This window comes from Electrona antarctica (genome assembly GCF_951216825.1).
Source record: "Electrona antarctica genome assembly, chromosome: 1".
NCBI classification, from domain to species: Eukaryota; Metazoa; Chordata; class Actinopteri; order Myctophiformes; family Myctophidae; genus Electrona; species Electrona antarctica.
The window spans coordinates 42,880,575-42,905,355 of record NC_136806.1 but is presented as its reverse complement, the minus strand read 5'-3'; the positions used below and the strand labels follow the sequence as shown (position 1 = coordinate 42,905,355).

General features: G+C 42.4%; 1 protein-coding gene and 1 long non-coding RNA gene across 3 annotated transcripts in view; both read right to left on the bottom strand.

The window, feature by feature from the left end:
* Positions 1–4,479: 4,479 nt before the first annotated feature.
* On the bottom strand, positions 4,480–16,688 carry LOC306931580. Its single transcript, XR_013791025.1, has 3 exons — positions 16,138–16,688; positions 15,059–15,367; positions 4,480–4,855 (listed from the first exon to the last, which is right to left on the bottom strand). It is a non-coding gene; the product is annotated as an uncharacterized lncRNA (long non-coding RNA).
* A 491-nt stretch (positions 16,689–17,179) lies between these two features.
* Positions 17,180–24,781, bottom strand: part of pitx2 (paired-like homeodomain 2) — a 10,758-nt gene continuing 3,156 nt past the window's right edge. The window contains exons 1-3 of one of the 2 annotated variants that reach the window (XM_079512987.1): positions 20,526–21,381; positions 19,786–19,982; positions 17,180–18,500 (exon numbers count right to left, since the gene is read on the bottom strand). In XM_079512987.1, coding sequence (XP_079369113.1) covers positions 17,949–18,500; positions 19,786–19,982; positions 20,526–20,715 — 939 coding nt within the window. In that variant the 5' untranslated portion in view covers positions 20,716–21,381 and the 3' untranslated portion in view covers positions 17,180–17,948. Of the gene's footprint in view, positions 18,501–19,785; positions 19,983–20,525; positions 21,382–24,781 lie in introns of those variants that run through there. The other variant, XM_079512988.1, reaches the window with a different exon arrangement.

Below are 24,781 nucleotides of genomic sequence, written 5' to 3'. Positions count from 1 at the left end.
TAGAAGCGAAAAAGTCCGTTGTGGAGAAACATATGCACTCTTCACAGAGTGATTAGCCTACTAATGAGTGACAGGTGCTGCCACTTTTGCACTTTTGGAGCGTGGCTGAGGATGTCTGTTGGAGAGTGTGAGTGAGACAGACTTTTTGGGTGGCCATCTACAGGCCGGCCATGTGTACTACAACGTTGAAGCAGTTTACCGGTCTCGTGTAGACATCGTACATAATTAACATAACCGCAATGTAGACGCAGTAAAGTTTTATATCGTTCACAAACTTAGGCGGGGAACAGCCCGCGACGTCCTCGTGTAGCAAGGGCAATAGACTGAGTAGGAAAAAATTGTGGTGTTTTAACATGAACATTAGTGAGGCTCTACTGAATGTGAAAGGGGGTACTGCCATACTAGGCTCAATATGTCACCTCCCCCTTCACATTCAGTATATATCCTGTAATCTTTTGTGGCCAGATGTAATTGTATGGGGTCTAGTAGGACTATAGTAAATATGAATAAAAAAACATAAGGGCCCATTTAGGCCCATGTTCGAATGAAAAAAAATAGCTAAAATCGCTAAAACGAAAGAAAGCAGCAAATGAAAACAAAAATAACATTCCTCTTTTACTTTCTTTAATAACAACCCAAAACATGAACCTTGGTTGAAAAAAACTTAAGTAGTCCTTTAACATAGATGTTGTAAGTTCCTGTGTTCTGGTGAATATGGGGACTTTTGATACCAAATCCAGGGGGAATCCAGGAGAAATGACAATGCGGGGGTCCTACAGGAGATGAGGATCAGGATCGAGGAGTGTTGGTTACTCGCTACTGTTAGTATGTATAACGCACTTTACATTGACCAATCCTAGCCCGGTGCTGCCACCTCGTGGTTCAACAAGTAAACTGCAACACAAACTGTGGCTCGTATTTCACTCTCAGGCTCAGATGTAGGCTATCAAGGTCACTCGCCCAAACAAATTGGATTCATAACATATAGCTTATACATCAGAGGCTGAGCATATAAAATACCTCCAGGACTGCCGACAATACACACATGGCTCACAAATCTACTCAGAGATATTCCGAGAGTGACAATTTTCAATAAGATGGTGAATTGGTCGATATGATGGTTGAACAGGGTAAATGGCAGCTGTATTGTTCGAACCACGAGGGCAGCAGGTGTTGTTCTAGAGTCGTGGCCTGGAAAGAATGAATCAGACGGATAAAAGACATTCAGCCGGCCCTCTCCGCTTCATTACCCACCATGATAGGGCCAACCTGTCCCGATAAAGTATTCTTATAGGGTACTCTTCAGCAAAGAGCCCACAACAGAAATCTAAACCAAAATAAAATATGATTTAGCCACAACTGTTCCCATAACGCTTGCAGTGCATATCTGTGTGCCTTATTATTATTATTATTATTATTATTATTATTATTGTTGTCGATACTATAGCCTACATATAGCTATATCTTAAAAGGCGAGTATGGGCCTATACAAAATCAAATTGAGTGTATTTTAGTGTCCTGTTATGATGATACTGAAATCATTTTTATTTATTTGATTATCATTACTACCATCTGCTGGCTACATTGGATACGACCGTTAAACCAAATTACACAGATCGAGATTGTTATGCTGGGATGTTTCCAAAGTCAGATGCACAGTGCCGTGCACAGTGCAAATCAAACAAGGACTCGTCTAGACTATAAAGATAGCACATACACACACATATATAAATGACAGTTACCGTGTGGGTGTCCCTCTACTGTACCCTCTACTGTACTGTACTGTCACTGTACTGTACTGGCACACCCGAAATTATCATATATAGGCCTACAGTTAATATGTGCGTGTGTGTTAGGTTGCGGGTTGCGCACTGGTGGTGAAAAACAACCATGCTATTTCCGTGCTCATACCCATGCAGGCACCCAGCCAGCCACACACATAGCTCCGTAAGGGAGTCAAAAAATCACACCCGTGTGAAGTGAGTGGTGCAACTCCGTGTGGGGGCCCCGGAAGCTCCAGACCCACAGGACCATGGCCAGGGTGCCGGCCCAGTTCCGGCAAGACGCCCCACGTCCGAAACGGTAGAGAAATGAGAGAGTTACCATGTGGGGGTCTCGAGGGGTCCCCAGGTAGTCCTTGGGGGGGTCCCCGGAACATCTAGACCCCCAGGAACGCGTCCAGGGGGCCGGGACCAATCCGGCGAGCCGCCCCACGTCCGAAACGGTTGAGAAATGAGTTACCGTGTGGGGGTCCCTCTACTGTACCCTACTGTACCGTACTGTACTGTCACTGTACTGTACTGTACTGGCACACCAGAAAACATCATATATACAGTTAATGTTAATATGTGTGTGTGTGTGTGTGTGTGTGTGTGTGTGTGTGTGTGTGTGTGTGTGTGTGTGTGTGTGTGTGTGTGTGTGTGTGTGTGTGTGTGTGAAAAACAGACATGCTGTTTTCATGCTCTATACCCAGCCACCCAGACAGCTACCCACCCAGCCACACACATAGCTCCATAAGGGAGTGGTTGCACCACTCAAAAAATCTAACCAACCGTTGGTTCATGAGTTAGGGGCCTTAGAAAAAAAGCTTGTTTTGACCAAAAACACAGCCTGGGGAAAGAAATCTGAAATAAATCATTTTTTCTGAATCAGATAACACTAGCCTGCAGGAGATTTTTCCCCACTTCCAGTACCTGCCTGTTGTGTCTCATTCGTAATCTATTAAGCAACGGAATAACGCAGAGAGCCCATTCTCACATTCTAATACAGTTAGTTAACACTGAAAAGACTAAATCTCGCCTTTGGCACCCATTCAGGAGGACTTGGCAAAAAAAGACAGAATTTCTCATCTATGGCACCAAAAAAAGGTAGAGGATCACTGCTTTCGTAAAGGATTGTGTCATGATAACAGGGCAGAAACAGCTAGGACTCGAAGAACAAGCCATGTGGATTTTCAGAAGGAAGTGAATGTGTGATTGTTTATTCATGTTTTTGGTGTTTTATAATCCCATAAGGGATGGGACACGAAAATAAAATGAATTAATTAATTAATTCATACAGATTTGTTTGTGTTTCTCAGACACTACATATGGTTTCATACTGGGGGTATGAAACCCCCCTCTCTCTGCTGGATGCAGCTGAAGTATACTATGGAACTGTGTTTTGTCATGTCCAGAGTATGAACACAACCATCTATTTTACAGCACTATGTGCCTCCATACATTGACAAGCTTTATGTTGATGCTGATCTTCCTTTTCCAGCAGCACTTGGCACCTGCCCACAGAGCCAAAACTACACAGTGATGGCATACGGCATAGTGATCTGGCATCTCCCTTTAGGGTGAGTCAAGGACTATTAAAAGAGGACAGGAAGCGAAGACCGTACGGTGGACTCCATGTTGCTCCCTGGAAGGAAAGAAACATGCGCAATTGAGACCAAGGAAGCTGAACGCGGAAGTGTTGGCTGCATATAGCCCATTGTGCATGTTTCTTTCCTTCCAGGGAGCAACATGGAGTCCACCGTACAGTCTTCCTGTCCTCTTTTAATAGTCCTTGGGGTGAGTCTGGTGAGAAGTTCAGTCACATGAGAGAGACTCAGAGTAGAGTCGCTGCTTCCCCGCCTGGAAAGGAGCAAGCTTAGGTGGTTCGGGCATCTGGTTAGGATCTCCCTAGGGAGGTCCTCGAGGCACGTCCCACTGGGAGGAGACCCCGGGGCATACCAAGGCGCAGTTGGAGGAAACACATCGACTCACTGGCCTTGGAACGTCTCGGGATCCCCCAGGAGGAAGTCACTAATGTTGCTCTGGAGAGGGACGTCTGGAACACTCTGGTGGAGCTGTTGCCCCCGCAACCTGACTACGGATAAGCGGATGGATGGATGGATGGATGGATGGATGGATGGAGTAAGTGATATCTTGTTGGTTAACACATTTTTTGTTAATGATGAAAGCACTATTTTCTGATAGTAATCAAGAATGTTTGTTCAGTAACAGTCAGCTCTTCAATAAACAGAAAACAGGGTGGTTGTAACATTTCAGCCAATTTATCAGCTTAATTTTTTATAGTGTTCCAGTTCCAATTTGCCTGCGCATTTCTATGTGCCAACATTCCCAAATTCACTTGTTAACCTGTATCCTGTCTGATTTCTCTATCCTGATTAGATAGGTATCCCGATCTGAAAAGTACATTTTCACAATGAGTACTCAGAATCAGAATATAGAGCCATTTAAAACTTATTTTAACCAAAGAAAATCACTTACCTATACCTTTAGTGAAAATCATGTGTGAATCGGATGTGTGATGTGGTGTTTTGTCTGTACTGAAAAGCTACAGACAATCAATGGCACGTATAATTGGACACCACATTTCAGCACTTTTAAGATCTCAAATCATCTTTATTTACTGTAACTCAACTGAGCACAGATCGTCTTTTACATCAATACACTGCTTGAGACAGACAGACAGACAGACAGACAGACAGACAGACAGACAGACAGACAGACAGACAGACAGACAGACAGACAGACAGACAGACAGACAGACAGACAGGATACGGGCACTGTAGTAGGCTACAGATGAAACAAAGACACAGGTAAGGGTAGAGAACAAGTGCAGGATAAGTACTATAAGGAAAATTAACATTAATTAAAATATAACAACAACAATATAACAGACAATATAAAATATGATGAAACATCCGACCTGCATGGCCCTCTGCGCCTGGGCTGGTCAGGCATGCATACATAAACCATCAGTAAATAGAGGCATATTGTGTGGAGTTGCCCTGCTCAAGGGCACGTTGATGGGGTCCTCATGAAGGAAGGGGTCCTGGTCCTAGCATGTCCCGAATAGATTACTAGAACGACAAGGACATCATTGAATGCAGTTAATTAGCAGTTATGATAGAAAGCCTTGGGGGTCCCTGACCATGTGGGTCAGGGACCACTTTTATGGGTCACGACTGGAGTAAAAGTCGCACTCTTTCCCTACATTAAAAGATATATATAGATTTTTTTATTTTTTTGAGCGGTGCTTCCGCTCCATTACGCAGCTATGTGTGTCCCTGTCTGCCCAAGCAAGGACAGCTGCAACACCTAAAGTGGCCAGTAGAGTACTGCACAGAGTAAAGTGGCACAGAGTACACTACTACAGTACGAGCCCTGGGCACGTTCCTGGGGGTCTGGATGTTCCGGGGACCCCCACACGGTAACTCTGTCATTTCTCGATTTTTTCCAAAAATAATCAAAGTACAGTAGAGCACAGTACACTACAATACACAGGGGTCCTCAATAGGTGGACCGTGGACCACCTCTCTGTGGACCCTGGGCAAATTTTTTTTTGACAAAATAAAACTGTTCTTTGTGCCTCAACACAATACCTCTCATTTGCTGTGAATTTTTGGAGGGGAATATTTGTGAAACATTTTATTTCCATACTCTGCACCCCAGTATTGGTTGGTTGGGAGGGGATCCGATTTGTATAAGCTTGTCTTGGTGTGACTGTACTAAAAAATATAGAGCCCCGCTCTCCGCTGGCCGCTGCGTGGCCCGTGCTGCGTGGCATGGGACCGGACCTTTTTCAAAAATGATTAGTGGACCTTCAGCATTTCTAGTTGAGGACCCCATGCACTATACAGAGCACAGTACAGTAACTATAAATAAATATATATATATAAGTATAGTTGCACCGCTCAGTTCACACGTGTGATTTTTTAAAATTATTTTATAATTTTAAAACAAACAAAAGAAATTCCACGAATTAAAACAAAGGATTGTGCGCTTGTAGATCTGCTATTTTCACTAGTTTGGGTCCCAGGCAAACGCTTAATCTCGCATGGGTGAAAACCTGAAAAGTTTTGGAACCACTGATCTAGAAGATCTTGTACATGCAGATTTGAGTTCCCCCTCCTCTCTGCAGACACAGGAGATCATGTGGAGAAAACCCCTCCCTTTGTGGGTTTCCTCCATCATCCACGTTGAAAATGGATTTTACAGTGCACCTTCCTTCTGTCCCTGTTGGGCTGAATATTCTGGAGGGGGAGGAGAGCCATGCTGCTCATATTCTCCAGTAATATAATCATATACGGTTTTGACAAACAAATAATAGAAATGTTTTGATGACATGGTTAAAAGTTCAATGTTATTTTTTGGATGTAGCAAGATTGAAGTGTGTGCGTGCGTGCGTACGTGCGTGCGTGCGACGCGTGCGTGCGTGCGTGCGTGCGTGTGCGCGAGAGAGAGTTCTAAATGGTAAATACATTCATCTTTTGAAATGAGCTGCATTTGTGAATCAGCCACTAAAATCAAATCAGCAGACTTCAAGTCAAATTATGACTTAAAGGGGTATGTTCACCCCTTTTTTGATTTGATTACTTATTACCCCATGGAGACTTGAATTATTGTGTTTGTCGTATTCCTAAGCCAATCATTTGAGGAGACTCTTTGTGTCTCCATAGACTCAGAGAACAAAGGAGGCTCTTCAAAACAAAACAGGGCGTGTGTGAATGAACCCGTTTTACACTGTATGTAGATAAATTATAAGACTTAGATGAAGACATTTCACGAGCAGACATTGCATGTAGGTCATTGTAAACAGATTAGAGTGACAGGTAAAATAGTAAAACATTTTAAATCTGAAAATGAACACCTATGTATGTATGTATGTATGTATGTATGTATGTATGTATCTATCTATCTATCTATCTATCTATCTATCTATGTATGTATTAACAAAATGGCTGCCAGCCTGAAGCAAAGCATTACGATATTTAATCATCATAATTCAGACAAATTTGTTTCTTGTAAATTGAAAATCTGGCTTTGTTTCGAGTTGCAAAAGAAAGAATGAAGCAAGATGTTTCAAAGTTTTAAAGCTTTGATTTTACACAGTTCTGTCAATGGCAATATAATTAAAACTACCTCAGTCTGTAGACATGAACGATTAAAACAGCTCTGTGAATTTATTACTTTTATATGCATGCATAAGACCAAAACCATATCGAGCCAAATTTTAACAGAGCAAAAAACTAAACAGATGGTACATTAATTACAATTAAAGTTAAAATGTCTATGATGCACAAATGTCTCTGTATTTTGAGAGCCAACATTTTTGTAACATTTATTGTTTTTCTGAGCTTAAATGTTCTTCCACCGCAGTGTGCCATGCTATATCCATATAGACACAGATATATAGAGCCTTGTCAAACAAGACTATCTCAGAACCTGATGGCTGGACCATTAATGGAACATAGTATATCAAAAATAGTATTTGTGTTTTACTTTAGTGTAATATATATACACAACATTTTCCAAGAACATGAACACAATAAGCCAGTCGTTCAACCGGACTTCCCAAAGTCAATTCAATGAATATGAAATAACACGATGTCCAACATTAGTATTATCTGACAGTATAAATATTTTATAACGTATTATACTTGAGGCAGACAACCAACCAACCTGTGTGTTCACAAGTCAGAGTCCATGGACTCAGACTTCACCCTGGCTATAACCTGGCTACCATTGTAATGCTGTAACTTTATCATCCACGCCGTGACTAACCCCATTAGTCAGTCAGTATAGTCCTATAGGCAACTAAGTTTGTCCTCGGGCCAATATCTCTCCATAACTTTATATGGGACTGGCAAACACTTCTGGACTTTAACGTCAATTTAGAGTCTAAATTGACATTAAAAACATTAAGACTGTTTTCACCCCCATGCCAGCTGATCTCCCTGCACTGTCACTGTCAACATAATCTCTCAAGAACAGATTCTGTGCTGCGCTACTGAATCTGTCAGCAAGGCCATTCAGAATGTGTATACTATACACTGTTGATAGTGGGAATGAAAACACAGGCACACCACAGGAAGTGGAGGGCTGAGGCAGTGGCGAAGACTTGCAATGCACACTGTCAGGGGCAGCGCACCCCCCGCGCCTCCGCCTCCCAGTTCTTCTTCTGCCCCTTTTTCCATACGGTTGTCACGTTTTCGTTTTACTTTATACCTGATGTAATGAAGCCTTAGTGCGTTTCTGGTTTTATCCTCGTAGCAGTTTTTGTATTGACCTATTTACAAATGTCAATCAAGCTTGTTTGTTAAATGTAGGCTATATAAATGCCTGTAGTTATATATACATAGCCTACTTTATCTGCGGGATTCAGCGTTTTAGCCAAAGCGATAATTTAAGCAATACATTTAAAATGTTTAGATGTCTCTTCAACAAATGCATGGGAGCCGGCGTAGGCTTTTTCCAATTGCGGTCATTATACAATTTAGTGTTTTAGGCAAAGCGATGCATGCCTAATTATTATATTATGTTCATTCCATACCAAAACTATCGCGTGCGTGTGTGTGTGTGTGTGTGTGTGTGTGTGTGTGTGTGTGTGTGTGTGTGTGTGTGTGTGTGTGTGTGTGTGTGTGTGTGATTCTGATCTGTCATCTCTGCGTGTGTTGACACTATACACACACGCAGAAGAACTGTGCGGCGGAGGCGCGGGGGGTGCGCTGCCCGGGACAGTGTGCATTGCAAGTCTTCGCGAGGCCGGGCCATACGGGCCAACATCCTGTTATACACATTCTACTGGGGCCTGCCCCCAAATTCAAAGGAAACAAACAGCAGAGGGTGCTGTTTTTTCTTTTTTTTGCCGATGGGTTCCCAACTTAGAGTATATATGAATAGAGACGGCACCAGAGTTCTCCTCCCATCCACTAGCATTAAGTTGCTCAAAAGCGCATGAGGCGATTTCACTCCTCCTTCCGGGTAGGAACAGACTGCATTCTGGGATGGATTTGCCCCAATAACATGAACGCGCTGCCGTTGACTATCATTGCGCGCGTTCACGTATGAAACATTCGTTCACGTGTCATAGGCCCAATAACATGAACGTGCGCAATGATAGTCAACGGACCAGAGCTGCAATGACAAATCCGGCCACTATGTCCATTTCGCCTCAGGGTTTCCTCCGGGTGCCGTCTCTATTCATATATACTCTAAGGTTCCCAAACTCGAGTATAATAAGTATAATAAACCTTCTTGTGGGGATCATTTCTATATTTGGACATGATGCCTGATACTATATATAAAAAAATATATATATAATCATTCTCCAAATTATCTGACGGGCCAGATATTATTTCTGGGGGGCCAGTTTTGGCCGCGGGCCACCTAATGCCTATCCCTGGTATAGCATTCAGAGACATTCACAACTTACAAATCCAGCCAAAAACACATGCCACAACACAGCCCATTCATGTAAACAGAAAGGTCCTATCTGATTGTATTAAACAATGTCAAACTCACCAACATTGCAGCTGTGTGAAAAGCTTGAATTATCTATTCAACTTTCTTCTGCAAAGTGTTAAATCCACTGTAGACTTGTTATGAGCTACTTCCTGTCAAGAAATTCCTTGTAGGTGATTTTTGAGTGGTGCAGCCACTCCAAGGAACAGCAATGTCTGTCCCTCCCTATGTCCCTATGTCTGTATGCCCCTATGTTTAGGGTCCCTATAGGGGCAAAAGTGGCGCTGTTGTGCTAGAAACGGAGAGAGAAATAGTGTTGCACTGCTAATTACAATGTGGAGCGTGCATGCATGCACGCAAGCGAGAGAGAGTGAGTTGTCTGCTAATTCCCCCACACAGTAACTCTGTCATTTCTCGACCGTTTTGGACGCGGGGCGGCTCGCTGGAACCGGGCCGGCACCCTGGGCTGTGGGTCCTGAGTTTGGAAGCACTCGTTTTTAGTAAAGCAACCTCCTGCTGCCTCCTGCAGTATGTGCAAATTCAAAACAGGTGGTACGCAGGGCTGTTGGGTGATATCCAACGAGCACTAGTCCCAAACTCTGACAGAAAAATAACCTGCATGGAATTTCTTGACATGAAGTAGCTCATAACATGTCTACACTGTGGATTCTTATGAAACAAAACTTCTACAGATTGAAAGAGGATATTCAAGCTTTCCATACAGCTGCAATGTTGGTGAGTTTGACATTGTTTAATACAATTAGATAGGACTTTTCTGTTTGGATGAATGGGCTGTCAATGGGAAGGTGCACCTAGTTAGCACCTTGCTGGCAAGATGGGAGAGGTGTGCATAAGGTAAATAAGGCAGTGAATAGACCTGTGAGCAGTAGTGAATACATGTGTCCAATCAGCAGTCAATACACCTGTGTCAAATCAACAACTTGTTTCCAGTCAGCAGCCACGCACAAGATGGAGGTATCTTAGATGTGGTTTTGCCCATTAAAGTCCTGCATCAAATGTTAATATAAATAATATAAATGTGCTCTGATAGACACACATCAAATTGACATTCAAGTGTTCCTCATAGATAAACATTTAACTATAACTTTCACCCTATAGTGTCTATTCTGGGCATGCATGTCATTATAGAAGAACATTTAGTTGTTGAAGCTGGCAAACATTCACAAGCTCACTCTCCAACAACTTGTAGAGCGGCTATTTTGGGCTGAGATTTGGTGTAGTGAGAAACGAAGTATAGACCCCTGGTACTGTATAGGGTTTAGCTGGTTCTAAAACCTTCATGAGTACCACAGACGAAAAACAGTCTAAGTCCAAATTTCATTCTGACCCCTCGTTGTCCTGACCCCTTATCTATCATTTATACATTATGGATCAATAGTGTGGACTTAGACTGTTTTTCGTCTGTGGCATTTATTGACAAAGGAAGTTTCTGTTCTCTTTGGCCTATAATAATGATATATTCGTATACCTAATGTAATTTTCCTTTTAGAGAGGTAACAATTTGCCGTAATATCCACTAAATAGAGAGGGTGGCGTTAACTATGCCATGAGGTTCCAATTCCAAGTGCAGTTCAATGGGAAGAACATGGGGAAAAGCGAAATCCTCCCTGGATCCTGAAGACTGTGAGGAGTGAGGATCAATTTTACATGAACCCTGTCAGGGCTCAGAGCTCAATTTCCATTGGGGCCACCCATTCTGATACTGGAAGATGCTTTGGATAAAAGCACCTGCCATATGCTATCTGTCACATAAGTGTTATTAGACTGTGTGGACCCTTGACAAGGGAATCAGGGCCACCTTATCAAACCAGATTTTTTTTTTAATCTTATATCACATATTCCCAATACTGAAGCGTTGCTAGGTCAGGTTTTGGTTAGAGCGTATTCGGTTTAGACCATGTCCACTCTGAGCAGTTTGGGTTCTAGATTCTGGGACTCAAATGAACTGCTGGCAGCATTTGATTCATTCTGTTGTAACCTTTTTGTCTGATTGAACATTTCTTCCTGCAATGAACTGGGGGGGAAAAAAAGAAATGAAAAAAAGAATGTAAAACAAACAAACCGAGGGGGCTCAGGTGTAATTTTCTCTGCAGCATTGGAGCCTGGGAAAAACGCTTGTCAGACAGACACAGTGGGTCTGGGTGGCTGGCTGCCGGCGGGCGATGGAGGTAAACGCCAATTAAGGCGTTACGGTGGATGACAGCACCCAAAGAAAACAGAGCTGACAGACGCCATCTGGGCCCGGCTGTGTAAACCAAAGGTGTCTGAACACGATGCTGCAGATAAGGCTAAAATGTTACTTGTCAAGTTCACATGATGAGACACGAGAGAGACAGAGGCCGGAGACGTCAAAATCTCACTCTTGATTGTACTTTTATCATCTATTCCATATTGACATAAGATAGCAAACAGTCAGTCAATTACTGAATACAATAATCAGGTTCATTTGGGTCCAATTTGACACACCCAGAGTTAGATGAACACAAGTTGTACTGTTCCGTTTGCAGAGTTGTATTTTGGCCCCAGGGACAATGAGACACCTGACAGACACACATGCCCAGCATTTCACTTTTTAGGCAATTTAGCTGGTGCCCTTATTCCTTATTCCTTATTCCTTATATAGACTCAGAGCTACACTCCAACATCCCGAGCGTTCATTTAAATCTGAGGGTGCAAAAATGGACTCTTAGGTTTTGGCAGTGTAGGCACACACTGTATTTACACACACTGTGTACAGTACCTACAATCCTGAGAGTCCATTTCTTGTGTACCACACAGCAATATCTGTTCATTTACAGTAACGACTGAGACCACAGGTCAATGTTTCTCAGAGATAAACTAACTTTCATGATTGCATTGTATTGACTCGGGTTTATACGGAAGGACATTTGGAGGATGTGTGCCTCATAATACATTTCAATATCACAAGAGAGCAGTCGCAAAGTGAAATAAGTTTCACAGAGGTCAGATCTCTCTAAAGGGCCATTCACACTGAGCACTATGCTGCACTATAACTACAAAGATATAGTTTTAAAATCGTTCTAACTTCTAAGTCAAGTGGATGGCAGAGTTCACACAAACTATAAAACAATACAATGGTGGACGATATAGTTATAGTACTCAGTGTGAATGGCACTTAAGACAGCACTTCCCAACCTGTGGGCCGGGGGCAACTAGGGGGTTGTCAGCTGCAGCAAGCTCTCGTTTATGGACATCACAGCTTCACGTTGCGGCGTTCAGAGTATGCAGACAATACGGCTGCATATGGGTATGAGTGTTATGCCGTTCAGACTATGGGTTTTATGGGTAAGTCTCCAATTGGCTTAGAGGCAGCCTAGAGGCAGCCAGTCATGAAAAAGTGTCCACTACGGTCGCTTCTAGAGGTACGTGTAAATGTGGTCCAGCCGCTTTTCAAGCAGCTGGCAAAAAATGCTATAATGGTATTTTTTTCTCTTTCTTTAAAACCTTGAACGGTGAACGCTTTCAAGTGGGCTCTGATGCAGAAAAGGTTGGGAATGACCACTGCTCTGAGAGTTTCAGCTGTACACATTGATCCTATGACCGTCTGGCTATATGTCATGATCTCCACCCTCCAAACCTGGCAAAATACCACGACCATGTAGCTGTCTTTCTTTCATAGGAATAAAGCAAAGAGCTCTGGTCTGGTAATTTCAAGATCCATGAGATCCACGGATTCAGAGTGTGTGTGTGTGTGTGTGTGTGTGTGTGTGTGTGTGTGTGTGTGTGTGTGTGTGTGTGTGTGTGTGTGTGTGTGTGTGTGTGTGTGTGTGTGTGTGTGTGTGTGTGTGTGTGTGTGTGTGTGTGCGTGTGTCTCTGGCACTAATAGGACTTCAGAGACAGCATGAAGTGTGTGCATCATGGTTATCTGCTTTCACATGCTCTGGCCAGCCGCCCAGATGGTCTGATACACACACAATACACAGACACACACACACACACACACACAAGCAAATGAGCACGCATTACAGATATGTACATCGTATGAAAATGTATACAGCCTTTCTTGCACAAGAGCTGAACATTTACCACTGAGCTGAGCCTGCCTGCTTGTTCTGGGGAGAAATAGAATTTTGACCTTCAGGTCAAAATTTGTGTCAAACCAGAAACAGGATTGTGTCAAAGGTCATGTCTAGATACAGGATCTTGTCTCAATAGAAGAGCTATAGCCTGGAAACCAGACAAATCTGACACAGGAAAAATAATCCCTGGACCCTGGGGAGATTGGTCTGGCACTCCTCAATTTGAATTACAGTTTGCTCACCCCAGAGTTGTGGATGACCAATCATAGCCCACTATTGAAAGGGAGAGTTCCAGAGTTCCATATATATATATATATATATATATACACACACACACACACACACACACGCAATGATCAGTCTGGCCATGCCAGGCTATAGAAGATCAGGTCGACCAAATACAACCACCCCAATTACATAAATTAACGTGTTGTGAACTTGTAGATATGCTATATTTTCAAAAATGAGAATAATTTGCAATATTTGTGAAACATTTGAACACAAATTGTTGCCATGACAACGCATAGCATTAATTTGGGGGTCCTTGACAAAGTTTGAGAACCAGTGTTGTTATATGGAGCAGAGATAGAGGTTCTCCACTGGCCTATAGGTGAGGGTGAGAATGTGTGGGGTCACATCATGTGACCTTTAGCTGTAGCCTGCTGGTCTCTGATTGGTTCAAAGCCCGCGCACACGCACACACGCACACACACACACACACACAGTCAACATTTGTGTTACAATTATAATAGGCTATAAGGCCCCAGAGGTGCGACCACAAACCAAAGAGTATCACAATCTTATTTTAATATTACTGTTGGACTTAAATAGAAAGAAAGAAAGAAAGAAAGAAAGAAAGAAAGACGGACCAAATCAATCCATTTAGCCATTTAGGCTATGGCTGACAAGAAAAAAACAAACCTGCAAAATCGTCTTATTTGAATGAATAACCTATAGGGCCTATGCTTAAAAAAAGAAGAGAAAAGAAAAGGACCTCTTTCCTTTCTTAAAATCTATAAACAGCGCGCAAATGCATTAATATTAGCCTACACCAACCAAACCAAACCCCTAAACGCTTATTGAAGTAAAACACAAAACAATATCCAAGCCGTCACGGTGTCTGCTTTTATTGGCAGGAAATAACAATTAGTGTGGCATAGCATAGGCCTATGGTTTTCTCGTTTAAAATGATATTTGTATATGTAGCCTATAGCCGGCCCTATAGGCTATATAGTATAGCAAGTTTACACGCGGGTCTCTGTACTGTGTGTGCGTGTGCGTGCGCGCGCGCGCGGAGAGAGAGAGAGAAACAAAAAGTTTTCCAATTTTATGCAGGGGTTCAAATCTCTAATTAGTGCATAATTAAACTGCACGGATATAGACACAATGCACACATGTTTCTCCAAACTCACGCCTCTGACCCAGCCACGACTTGAACACTGACAGCGTGTTAAATATTAAGATTGGAGGTATAATAACTTATATGTGTTTGGATGTTTACACATGTTCCCGGAGGCGTGCACCGTGCATGAGATAGTTGACAATAGCCTATAGTATATTAAACAGTAGGCCTACTGACAGGGAGCCTGCATGTAGAATCCATTTCTGACTCTGAAACTTCCATTTATTTTCCCAATTTCCCCAATGCATGCCAAATTAATCTGGAAAGCAACAACGTTGTATTTAATCACCAAATTAAGGCCTACCTATATGATTTTTTTTAAAGGTACAAAATAATTACTTTTTCATAGCGCTTACCTTGCAGCCAGTCAGCTCTGTCCTCGGCAGAAGGTTTCCCAAATGAATCTCGCTCCTCTCTCTACAGGCTCCTCTCCTCTCCTCTCCTCTCCCCGTGTTGATTGTGGATGTGTATTGAGGACTCAGACGGGGGCTTATCCCCTGTCAAACCTGATTATAACTTCACGTTACCGACTCCATCATTAGGTGATAGGCTGATATAGCATCATAGGCCTACTTCTTGAAAAGGGATCACCGTCCAGCCTGCATGAGGTCTTTCATGACAAGTCTCCACTCCGAAATCAGGAATTTCATGCTGGAGAACACAGTCTGCACAGAACAAAGCAGTAAAATAAGCCGATTTTGTTTGTGGTGTGTGTGTTTTAAAAATAAAAAATAAAGCACATTTGTGGCAAGATTGTGTTAGTTTTAGTGTGCAAGTAGGCTAGAGTTTTATTGTGTGCATGGTTATATTGGTTTTGATTTATTAGCCTATGTTATGAGGAACGACCTGCGCCCCGCTGCGTCAAATCAGATCCTAAATCAGCCCATAATTAGCTCGGCTGTAGGCCTATACTACCAAAAGACCACACTGTTCCTGTAAAAAAAAAAGGCTCCTTTAACTTTTTTTGTATTGTCGATCCGCATATAACCATTGCCAATAGCATTTTTTTAAATCCAGAAGTCCTTAAGAACAGCTTCTTCCCAGTTCCAACGCAAATTCTAAATATAGTTTGACCGTATCACAATTATATATAGGCCTAAATGTCTCCATAGTTCAGTCTATTCAATAGCCTATAGTCTACATAATTCTGGTGTATTTATTTACTTTTAGACTAACATAATTAAACAAAACATCGTCTAGCTTATTTTCATAGGCCTGCCCTATGACCCAATGCAGACTTTTTGAGTTGGAAAAACAAAAGCACTCACGACTCACGTTATGGTTTAAATATTAATGTTTCACAATAGAGGTAGGCATGTCCCGCACAAAGACATGTGACTTTTACGCGCCGTTGCCTTAAGTCAGTGGCATGCTCCAGTTATGTTTAATTACCAAAAACAACACAGAAATAAATAAATACTTAAAAAATACTCACGTCATGTTATAATTCCACATTCATAAAGGAACTGTCGAGTGGAGGCTCTAACTTTATGGCAATAAGAACATACATTATTTGAAGGAGACCAAACAAGTATAGTATTTTTGTCTTCTCATCTGAAGCCGACTCGTACCCTCCTCCTCTGTCTCCGTGCCTCACATACCTCCGCTTTGTTTGCTCTGACTTGTGAATCATATTTCCACTGCACCGTATCTTTGTTTTCATTTGCCTCAGCCACGTTCTAAAGAAACCACGGCGCACTTTAACCACTGGATGAAGCTCAATTTAGGTATTATACGAATTGTGCCAACGGTGTCGTTTACAGAAAAGAGCTGTGCTGTTCGTGTTCGGCAAGCGCCACCGTTGTACTATTGTAACGTCCGAGCTGTAGGGCATAAGTGTAGGCTCAATGATGGATTGGTCATGCCTGATGGACGACAATAATGCAAATCAAACCATCACAGAGAATCTGCATTGGCCTGTCCGGGATCACACGGGCTAATAAGGCTATTCATTTCTGTATGCGCTAAATAGAGTAGCCTATACCAACAACACTAAAACAGTGGAATCAGATTTAGTGTTGTTGAGCCAATATATCTTACTCTGTGCACGCATTCAACAATATTATATTATCACTCGTTCAATAAGATGCACACCATGTTAGCATGCGTTTCCTGCTTGCTCCACATTCACATGCAGTGAGTCTAATGGACTCTCTGGTCCTGTGTGGTCCAGCTCCGCTTGTTTGTTGATTCCCGTGTTATTTCAAGCGCCAGTGCACCAAGCCTTTGGCTAAGAAGCCAGACATGTATTCAGCAGCTAATCTGTCGGGACATCTCTTCCCCTCTTCAGTGGTAAATGTATTGGAGTATGTGGATTGGAGTGGCCCATTGTTTTGGCTATAGATTATCCGGACTGGTGGCCCATTGCTTTGCTCAACTCCACGAATGCTCTATTTTGCACCGTATTTTCATCGGGCTTCGGTGCCAACACAACAACGATTAATTGACTCCAATAATAAGTCCTCCAGCAAGCAAAACATGTTTTGAACAATATATTTACTTCCATTAAATAAAACACAATAGTTTATTTTTTTATGTTGGAAAAAGAAAAGAAAATGAAAGAAACAAAATTCCGTACCAAATACTATACACATGGAGAGAGAGGGGGGAAAAAACCAAATAATTTTTCGCAGGAACAGTTTGGATGCGTCTTTTTTCTTTTCTTTAAATCCAGAATTGTTTCTATTCTAAATCGATATTCACACAGACATTTAAGAATAAATTTATAATATGTTAGAAACACACAACCGGTGCGTTTTAGTATGTACACGCCTTCCCTTTTTTGCAAGCAAAACATGATTCCTTTTTTCAGATTTTTTTCCTTCTTTTTTTGTTTTTGTTTTTATCCACATGCGTTGTTTAAATTGAACCTTGAGAAGTCTGGAGGGCTTTAGCGAGGCAAAACAGGAGATGAACGATTCTATGTACAACCTTTCAGTCAATAATCAACATCCAACCCTTCCCCCGACCCCCCCAAAAAAGAGTAATTTGACAAGCTTCAAAATGAAAATAGGCCTGTGAGGAACGCCATTCACAGTGGCGCACAACAACACAGACCTACTCATGGGAGGGCGGAGGATTAAAGCCTCCATTCTAGTGTTTTTTAATTCGTCCTGGGTTGTTTCAGTGGTTCAGTCTTCTAGTGCCCTTTGGAAAAAGAAAAAGAAAAGAAAAGTAGTCTTTTGTTCCTCTGGCGGTGGAGTTGGCTGTGGTTCATTTTCAGGTGAATACTATTTATATATATCGTTACACCGGTCTATCCACGGCGTATTGACACGCACTGAGATTAGAAGCCGGGTTCTGCACACCGGGATATCCAAAACTGGAGTGCTGCTTGGCTTTGAGTCTCAGACTGGCCAGACTGGAGTTACAAGTGTCCCTGTATACATAAGGGGGCGTCGGGGGGGCGTATGGACAGGCCGGGGTGGGGACCCCCGAGTTCAGAGAGGGGTTGCTGAGGTTGTTCAAGTTATTGAGGCCGTTGAGGCTGGAGCCGGGAACGGACGGGACCATGCTGGAGGTCATACTCATGGAGGATATGGAGTTGGGAGGGGAGAACATGGTCTGAGAGGAAAGCGGATTGACGTTCATGGAGTTGAAGAAAGGGAAGCTTTTCGTGGTCAGAGACGCCGACGTGAGGCCCTTCGCTGCCCAGTTGTTGTACGTGTAGCTCGGATACATGTCTTCGTACGGCTGCATGAGCCCGTTGAACTGCGGACCGAAGCCGTTCTTGCAGAGCTCGGCTTGTTGGTTCCTCTCCCGTTTCCTCCATTTCGCTCGCCGGTTTTTGAACCACACCTGCAGAACGGAGAAAAAGAAAAATAACGTTAGGGATAGTTTTGATTTATTTGGGAGAAAATGTCATAACTTTATCTAAATTTAGTAATCTGGCCCTGTAGCAAATTGCAATGCGTGAGGGAACTGGTTGCATGGAAATGCGTTTTATTTTTTATAGTCAACAACAAAAATACCTAAATTATTCGGACATAATTTAAATTGGTTGAAAAATATATTTATTTCATGCCCCACATTACGAAATGAAATATCTTAGAACAATCCTAGTCTAATCTGTCACTGTAAAAAAAAAAAAGTGTGCGCGGTGGAGAAACGATCGAGAAGACCCGCTCCGCGATAATTAAAACCTTGCCGTGTAAACAGTTGAGTTCAAATATGGATAATTAATTCATGATTTATCATGCAGAGAAATGGGCTTTGATTCTTGCTGCTGTATCTCAGCAGAATACACACCGAATACACATGCGTGACGTGTGTATTCTGTGTGTGTGGTTGGGGGGGGGGGGGGGGGGTGCGCGCGCGCGTGTATTCCGCTCTGGACCGAGACAAACTCTTGTGTGACCTTAATCACACAACGCCGGGGCGACAATGGCAAAATACAAGCTTTGCACCTCTTTCACACGAACAGAGGAACATGTATGGTATCTGTCACGGACAAATGTCAATAAGCCAACCCGTTAACAGCGTTATAGCCTGGAACTTATACACTTTCTCTCTAAAAAAAACAACCAACACGCAATGTAGGCCATGTACAGCGCCTCATGGGCCCCAAACTCTATGAGATTAACTGTTTTTATGTCTTAAACGTGTGCCAAGAAATAATACAAATAACTGTAATAACTCTAAACCGGATTTTGCTACATTGTTTCACACTGTTCAGAGGATTAGACACGGATGAGGTAAGAACTAATTATAGAGGAGTAGGGGATAAACACATATAGGCTACACGATAATTAATATTGTCCTTCTTCTGATGACATTTCGGTGATGGAATCTTTTCCACGGTGATTTTTTTTGTTATGCGGAAATTGTGCGTAAAACGTTTGGGAATACGTGCAGTGTAATCGTTCTCCTGCTTGCTATGCACTGTAAAATACATGTGTTAATTGAACCCTGAGACTCAGAGTGCACAAATTGTCCCTTATTCTATTCTGTTCCACCTGTATCACTGTCAGTATATGAAGGACTTTACTGAGTATACTGGCAGTGCCACACATTATCAGAAACTGTGTCCAATTATTGATACTTTGATGATATGATATCCATGCATTGTGTTTTGTTTCCTTACCCTGACGCGAGCCTCCGTGAGGTTGGTCCACACTGCTATCTCCTCTCTGGTGGACATGTCCGGGTAGCGGTTCCTCTGGAACGTGGCCTCCAGCTCCTGCAGCTGCTGGCTGGTGAAGTGAGTTCTCTGCCGCCGCTGGCGTTTCTTTTTAGGGTCGTCCGAAGAGTCGTCGTTTTTATTTTGGCCCTTTTCTTTCTCTGTAAAAGAGAGGAGACCGTTTATTTACCTTTTTTTTAATCAGACGGGCCGTGTTTAAAGCTATATGAGTGAAACGAATTAATACAAAGAACGGGAGAATGCATAGGCTGGAAGAGTTGCTCTAATAACACAACCCTGGCTGATTGGACTTGTGACAGAATATAAATGAGTCATCCTATATTTGAGAGTAAGTATTTTAAACACGTGTAATGTATTATTATTACCCTATTATTATTATTATTATTATTATTATTATTATTATTATTATTATTATTATTATTATTAATATATTAGTAGTGGCTACTAGTATTTTTTTATTTATTTTTAGCATATTAGTCAAATTGCGTTTACATATGCCTACCACGCATATGTTAGTGAAATGACAGCTATCGGATTATTTTCATGTAGGCTACAGTATAACTTCCTGCAGCCCTCAAACTCATGGGAGCCATTTTTTGTCTCTTGTCAACACGGAATATGAGGACCTCCTTCGCGACCGCCACGTCCGAAAATTATATCCGCGATCGGAGTTGATTTCTTACCTACGGACTCCGGACTGGAAGTGTCCGAGACTGTGTGCACCTCTAACCGGTGCTTGGAATCCACCGACCGCTGCAGCGGCTGTAAACTAGACGCCATCGCCAGAGCTGTGTGGTGCGCTGAGGCGACTTTATTCCCGGGGAGGTGGTGGTGGTGGTGATCGATATTCAATGGATCCCTCATAGAGTTCATTGGAAAGATAGCAGCTCAGCTCGCTGTCAAAATGCAGATTAAGTTCCCCTTATGTGCAGCGCGGCAGGAAAAATAAATAAATACAAAATAAATAATACAAAAAAAAGACTAAAAGTCGTCCGTTGCGGAGTAGCCTGCAGACTGAGCTCTCTCGATGTATATACAGCAGCAAAGCGGCTCCACTTGGAAATTAAGTTGAAAGCTCCTTTCTGTGCGCAACAACCGTGTGAATGTCTTAAAATAGCCCAGACAGTGCCATGCCCGGCGTCGGAGATACAAACAGCGGTTATAATATAACGTTGTGTTAAAAGCTGTGCCACAGCAGTAAACGGATGCCTCAGGTAGCTGACAGCGGAGTGACAAGGACAGGTATACGAGGTGATTTTAGATCCAAGGGAAGAACACACACACGCGCACACATACACGCGCGCACACACACACACACAAACACGTACACTCGTATACGCGCACAGTCAGTCCACCGCTCCTGTGTTCATCTCAGATCGTTCCCTGCGCCACTGGCTGTCCAACTGTGCCTCCTTCTCTACACCTCGACGTCATCACACTGCACCCTCCCATGCCGCTGACTGACAGGCTGTGTGTGGAATATGACGGCTTTTGCTCATCCAACCGGAGCTTGCAGAAACCAGATATGTCCGCCAATGTGTTTTATGCTGGGCTGGCGCTTATTTTTCCTTCCAAATAAAAGCATGTAAAGGGAGCTGCTGGGACGCGCACGGTGTGTGTGCGTGTGTGTGTATGTGTGTGTGTGTGTGTGTGTGTGTGTGCGCGCGCGCGCGTGCTCGTGTGTGTGTGTGTGTGTGCCCGCGACGCCTGCCGTGCAAGCGAGCGGCCCAAGACCAAATATAAAAATGAAAATAATAACACAGTTTGGTTCCATGTTATGAGCTGGGTTCAGCTCAGTGGCCCGGTTAAACGGTGTCTATTGATGCCCAGGCTGAGCTCCTCGGCAGGCAGGCAAAGCAATGCCGTTTACTCAGAGATTCAATATGGATAAAAAGAGCCGCTGAGAGGGTGTGTGTGGGGTGAACGCTATGGACCGTGGACAAAACGCACATTGAATGTCAAACATAACACAGTGAATGTGGGTCACAAAAGACCCCTGTGAAATATTGACTCCATAAAAACAGAACATTAAACCCACTTGGATAAAAAAATACAAACTTCAAAGGGAGATGCTTAACTCTAAACTATTTTTGCTGCTTGTTATAATCTTATCTCATCTTATCTTATCATGGACCCATGCCACGCAGGGATGCGCAGCTCACATAGCCTGTGTTTCCACGGTCATAAATTCATTTGGAGACACGAAGTGAAAGCCTTTACGCAGAAAGATTGAAACACAACCCCGGGGGTCACACATGCATTCTGGATGTCAAACGATCAGATCCCCATGCACGACCCATGTGGAAAAACCCGGTTCCGATATCCGCGCTAAACCCCGTTAACCATCCAGTTTCAGCCTGTTGTCGACGGGTGACTTTATCTCCCATGCTTAACCGGATCTCCCCTCTCTCTCCTCTCCTCTGCGCTCTGGACCCCTCCTGTCTCCCCTTCTCTCCTGTAGCGTCTTTTAATCTGATAAGACTCTCATTTGCCTAAGAATTTTTTGAAGGAGGACTTTTTTTTTAATGAGTTCGAGCTTGATATGCTGGCGCATTCTCCTGGTTAATTCCCTCAAGATCACGACGCGTTAAGGCAAAGTAAACACGTCTAAATCAAACAAATGCTCCTTTTATACTGTGGAAGGCTGCCGTTATGAGAGAACAGGTGACCCAAACTAGCCTATATTTGGTTTCAACAGGCAGATTGCATGGGGCAATTGATGTGCTTTATCTAAAATAATATATCTATATATAATAAAGCAGTTTGATATTTTCTTATAGCCTACACTTTTAAATATAATTACAACAATCACAACAACAGCAACGCAATAATAATAATAATAATAATAATAATAATAATAATAATAGTAATAATAATAATAATAATAATACATATTAATAGCATATAATAATAATGATAATTTGCAGAGTAAAAATTATTGTACTGATTGATAATCATATTCATACAAAGCACATTCTGTGTTTCCAAGTGGCCAATTCACTATTCAGCCAACATTTTTATATTTCTGGACTGGGGAGCGTATTGGGGACTTAGACTTTAGACTTCTAGATTGAGCTGTTGTCACCACATAAAGTCCAATGAATATTTATTTAATGTAATTGGTAAATTACCATAATAAAAACGAAAACATATGCAGGCTTGTGTAATTAGGTCCCTCATTAGTATTAATAATAAAGGCTAATAATATAACATGTTAATAATAATTATTAACCAAATTAATCAAAACAATGTAAAAAGGTGATATATGACAATTTCCAGCAGTGCAGAGAAATACAAATAAAATACATGCCTTTAATATTACTAGTAGCCCTTTTTTGTATAATAGTAGGCTATAGGTATAACCCAATACGTGCAGAGCAGTGAGTGGTTGTTGTTCTTTTTGGTGGATTTATAAAGCTGGGGAGGTTGAAGTGGATTAGCGCTCTGCTCTTCATTGTACCTAACAACGCTTCTCTCTCTCACACTGCTACGGATTACTGCGCTGCCACAGGCCCCCCCGCGCCATAGAGGGCCATTAATTAGCAATTCAGTCAATATGAGGGAGACGACAGGGCTTTTTACATTGGATTAAGACGACATCGCAATTCTTCCATTAGTATATTCGTCCGCACGAATTGGCTTTCATTATACATTTAGGTTTTTCCCGGGAGTCACTCCAACCAGCGCTGCATATATTACCGCTAAACAGTTGGAGACGGCACCGTTCAAGTGGTGTGTGCGCGCGCGCGCGTGTGTGTGTGTGTGTGTGTGTGTGTGTGTGTGTGTGTGTGTGTGTGTGTGTGTGTGTGTGTGTGTGTGTGTGTGTGTGTGTGTGTGTGTGTGTGTGTGTGTGTGTTGTGTGTGTCAGCCTGGTAGGGCCGCCGCCTCATCATCGCATTTCAGCATATAATTATGTTTTTTTCTTCATATTTATGTTATTTTATTATTAATCAATTCGTTCACACAGCCACGTACACCCCCTCTCTCTCGCACGCACGCACGCACGCACGCACACACAAGACGAAATGGCCTCAGTTGGCCCCCTGTCTTTATTGTCTATCAGTGTCGACTGAATGGGATAGATTGAGAGTTATTGGTAATTCGTTTAAATTTCTAATATGGTTTGATGTCAGTGTTCCCCCCAACGTATTGTCTAATAATTAAATAAGTCCCGGGCTATGCTGAAACATAATCACACAGCATTACACGCTAATACACGGTAGCTACCTACTGAGGAGATCAGGCGGTTTGCTTATACCTGCTTTTTATATTTCCTGGCCTGTTTAAACACCTGGAACGATAGCCTATATATTAGGCTATAAACATTTATTTTATTTTATTGGTAAAATCGTACAATATTCAAGGTTAACCTATAGAGTCCTGATGCTAAAGGCCTCGATGAAACAAAGAGAACAGGAGACATAAATTGACCCAATAGACAGACCGATACTGTAGTCTAGACGAGTTTCAAAAATCATATCAAATTACATCTTTGCGGCGTAACCTTTCGTACGACTGGGTGTTCCACACTCCACCACCAGGTGTCACTCTAAGACAACGAACAACCTCAATTGCTATAGATTCAGCCCATAGACCAAATAAACACAGCAGGCCTAATATCTGTGAAGTAAAAGGTGGACCATGTCCGGCACCCACCTGCACATTTTCAAACATTAGTGGCCTAATTATTAGAAAGAAACTCGAGTCATATGCATCCAACAAGACGTATATTGTCACATATCTGTATAGCTTTAAACGATATAGGGTATATCACAAAAGTTATGGGGGAAGTTTAACTTGATAAATTAATGCATGGCCCGTCACCCGTGTCCCATGCGAAGTGAGAATACGAGCCATTACACTATAAAACTTAATTTAATTGGAACAGTTTGAGTATGAGGGATAGCAGAAAGGAGGACTATAGCCTGCATTCAGACTT